Here is a 3,811-nt window from a genome sequence, read left to right as displayed (position 1 = left end):
TGTACAAATGGGCATCTATTGCCACAAGGCTGGGAAGAGGACTAGCCCTGCCTCTCCGTGATAGCTAAAGTTTGTTTTTGGTGGTAATTAGAAGCAGGTAGCCAAGCACGGAGAGGATGAATGAAGCCTTTGTGTTTGGGGGTGGAAATGGCACAGATAACTGCTGCAAGACTTGCAATTCTGCTTGCACTGATGTGACAGGCACCATTTAATTGTTTCCCTGTAACACCAACACAGCCATAGTCACCATGGCAAAAGAACATTATTTGGATGGCTTTGGAGTGTAAATGCATCCTAGGAAACTATTATCCTTACAACAGGAACTCATTTTGTAGCCCCTCTGTTTAGGGTGTGCATAGCGTCTTTGTTAATAAACATGTACAAGAACAAAGACTTCACAAGCTTGTTTTTTAAAATATTTTTAAGCAAATGTATTATGGTGATATGTTGCAAAAAACAAACTACAAGCATCTCTCATTACAAAGAAGTGTGTGTGGGGGGGGGGTGTAAATACTGGATAATTTGTCTTCTTTGCATCAGGAACAGGAGATGAATCTTCATGTCACTTGGTCCCCATGTGTACCAGCAAGAGAGAAAACTGGATGCTAGGAAAATAACTTGAGAGCAGAAGAGGCACTAGAGCCATGTGGATATTTTTTTTCAGCTCCGTCTTGGCAAGCACTAGAGAGACATCACTGGAAGTACCATATTCTCAATATAAGGGCTTGCTCTTTGACCAGCTACACACCCGTGTCATTGGAAAGCAAACATCACCATTACCCACAAACAAAGTGACTTGAGTGGGAACCTTGGCAGCAAGGGGAAAGGCAGTGAGTGGTTTTACAAGGGAAACCCGTCTGTGATATGGTTCTCCATAGGCTTCCTAATAACCATTATGAAATTGGGGAGTGAAAACCCCTGTTGCTAGCAGGATGATGACAATGACAATGGGCACAATGCACAGGGTCACAGCTGTAATGTTGAGGCACTGGGCAGTAGAACCATAGCTGCGAGCTCCACTGTGGTCACCAACCACTTTGCGATCTCTTGCCTGTTCAGAAAGAAGAAAGAAACAAAAGTCATCGATGCTTCTATTTTGATACCAATCTATTTTAAGAAGAGAGCTGTACAGGGCAGTCCAATGCAGGTTTACTCAGAAGCAAGTGTGTATTGGGCTGCAACCTTAAGACAGGGCCTGCACAACTTCAGAACTGACCTTCCTTTGCCAAATAGTAATAATAATAGCAAGTGACCAGCCTCTTTTCTGGTCATTTATAGCACCCTTTGGCTCCTCCCCATTATCTTAAACACACACACACTCCTTGTTTAAAGCGCATTAATAGAACTTACTCCCACAGGAGGCAGTGATGGCCACCAACTTGGATAGCTTTAAGAGATGGGACAAAAAACAATAGAGAAGCCGCAGATCTGCCTCCCCTGTCAAGGGGATTATGCCTCAGAATACCTTTTGCTGGGAATTGCAGGTGGGCAGAATGCTGTTGTATTCATGTCTAGTTTACAGGTTTCGCAAAGGCGTCTGGTCAGCCACTGTGAGAACAGGATGCTGGACTTAATGGGGCATTGGCCTGATCCAGTAGTTTAAGTTAAGTTATTTTTAAGTTCTTAAAATAGGATATTTTATTTGGAATGAAGGTATATTTGTGGTACGCTCAGAATTGAAATCTTATTATCTGACCAGCAGCAGCCAAATTATGAGAAGAACCTGATCTTTACACACCAAAAAGGATGTCACTATGCCAGTTGTTAGTCATGTCTCTGATGTCATGTGGCTTATTGGTCTGTTGTTGCCCTTGCAGATCATTATTTTTGCATATTAAAGTTAAGATGATGGGGGAAAATCCCAGATGTTGCAATCACACAAAGCAGTCTAAAAGAAAAATCCGTGTTGCAGATGATAAACGGACTTGGTTTTTGGTCATTGACTCTTCTGTGTTAAGCTACATGCACAAGTTTTCTACTATTGAAGTGTAGAAAACACCTACCTCAGGGGCTTAGATAGTCTTAGATATTTGTTTTTCAGTGCTAAGCTGTGGAGAAAGAGGCTGCTGGAACAATAAGAGCAGGTGACCAGCAAATTTAAGAACTGAATTCCAAGTTTCCTAGAGACCAGCTAGCTTTTGCCCTGCCCTAGCAACTTCCCTCCACATTTCATAGGATCATAGAATTGACCCGAAGGTCATCTAGTCCAATAATTTAACTTTTGCTCTGAGATTAAGAGTCTCATGCTCTACCGACTGAGGCTCCCTACCACCAGTGGAAGGCAAGAGCACAGAGTGTGGAAAGTAAACTGGAGCAATGCTTTGGTACTGCTAGGCTGCAGCTGCCTGATCAGTCCCTTAAGGTTGCCCATTTTTATATACATAAAGACAGATGGATGGGTGTTCCCCGCCCCCCACGTGTTGCACATGCACACACACAAGACGATGCAGGGGGTGGGCAAAATGCTGTTTTCCCTCACTGTGCTCCCTTGTTTTAAAACCTTTCCTCCCAGGCAATGTCAATGTTGGAAGTGAGCCAACTGGGGGAAAGGTTTCCCTCCCCTCCCATGCCCCTTTCCTTGCAGGAAATAAGACCCCCGCCCCAGCTTTATACATCAACACAGGGCTGACACATGGACGCGTCACAGTCTAGCTTGATCCGCCAGACTTTGTAGCCAGGGCTGAGTTTGGGTTTAAAGGCATAAATGGGCCCGGTTTAAGGCTATACCCATGGGTTAAATCTAAATCCAAAACTCGGCTCTGAAAATTTGGGAAAGAAGAAACAATGCCGTCATTCCCCTGCCTCTTGCCAATGAGAGGCCATGATTAATGTCTCCCCTCCTCCCTCTAGCAAGCGAAGCAACAACCCTACAGATACTTTTAAAAGTTCAATCGACGTCAACGGGGCTCATTTCCGAGGAAACACGGATCGGAGAGGGCTCCTAGGATGGCTGGAGGGACTTCTGGGCAAAACTTTTTTTTAAAAAGTCCTGATCACGTCCCGCCGGCTTTACGCCCCCTCCCCGTCCCCCACCCACGAGGGGGCAAATGGAGCGTGGAGCAGGAAGGGGTGGGGGCGTCCCATGGACGGCGGAGCTCTCGTCCATCCTGCCCTTCTCACCTTAACCGAGAAGACCAGGGCCATGAACCCGAGGCAGCAGATGTTGCAGTACATCATGGTGCAGATCGACCACAAGATATGGTCGCGGGGAGGCGCCACGCAGACTTGGCTTTGGCTGTGCATGTGGATCACGGTGGAGCCAGGCGACGCGCCCGCGGGGTCGAGGATGGCCATGTCGTGCTCGTCCTTCAGCTCCTCGTAGCGCGGCAGCCCGCCGCTGGCCTGGCCGGGCAGAGGGAAGTGGGCGCCGCTTGCCATCTTCTCGCCTGCAACCGGGTCTCTCAAGAAGAACTGCTTCGCGGGGCAGCGATCCGGGGAGTGAAAGGCAGGCGGAGGGAGGAGGCGGAGCTGCCAGGCTTTTATCCCGGGGAGGCGTGGATGCGCTCTCTGATTCCCAGCATGGAATAGTGGGCAAACTCAAGGAATCGAAACTTAGACAGGAACCTCCAAATCTGGGTGACTTGGGCAGGCGGATGTGTGAACTGCTTGCCCTCTGTGTAACGCGGCATGCCCCGCTCTTGACTTGAGAAGGGATCCTCCCGCTCCCCGCCCCCGAAGTATGCGCGCTCTTTGCTTTTTGCAAGCGTATACTTTAAAATATATCAGCATTACTTTAAAAAAGTTATTAATACAGTATGACTGTTGTAGCTTAATGACCATATACACATACAAGCATTAGATAACGCGCTGG

The 3,811-nt window shown here is 47.4% G+C and overlaps 1 protein-coding gene across 1 annotated transcript; it reads right to left on the bottom strand.

Annotated features, from left to right (window-relative positions):
- Positions 1-403: 403 nt before the first annotated feature.
- On the bottom strand, positions 404-3,591 carry LOC114600338 (dispanin subfamily A member 2b-like). Its single transcript, XM_028736331.2, has 2 exons — positions 3,121-3,591; positions 404-1,051 (listed from the first exon to the last, which is right to left on the bottom strand). The coding sequence occupies exons 1-2, from the start codon at positions 3,376-3,378 to the stop codon at positions 884-886; spliced, it is 426 nt and encodes a 141-aa protein (XP_028592164.2). The 5' UTR covers positions 3,379-3,591; the 3' UTR covers positions 404-883.
- Positions 3,592-3,811: the final 220 nt, after the last annotated feature.

Source organism: Podarcis muralis, chromosome 1 (genome assembly GCF_964188315.1).
Source record: "Podarcis muralis chromosome 1, rPodMur119.hap1.1, whole genome shotgun sequence".
Classification (NCBI taxonomy): domain Eukaryota; kingdom Metazoa; phylum Chordata; class Lepidosauria; order Squamata; family Lacertidae; genus Podarcis; species Podarcis muralis.
This window is presented reverse-complemented; position numbering and strand designations above follow the sequence as displayed.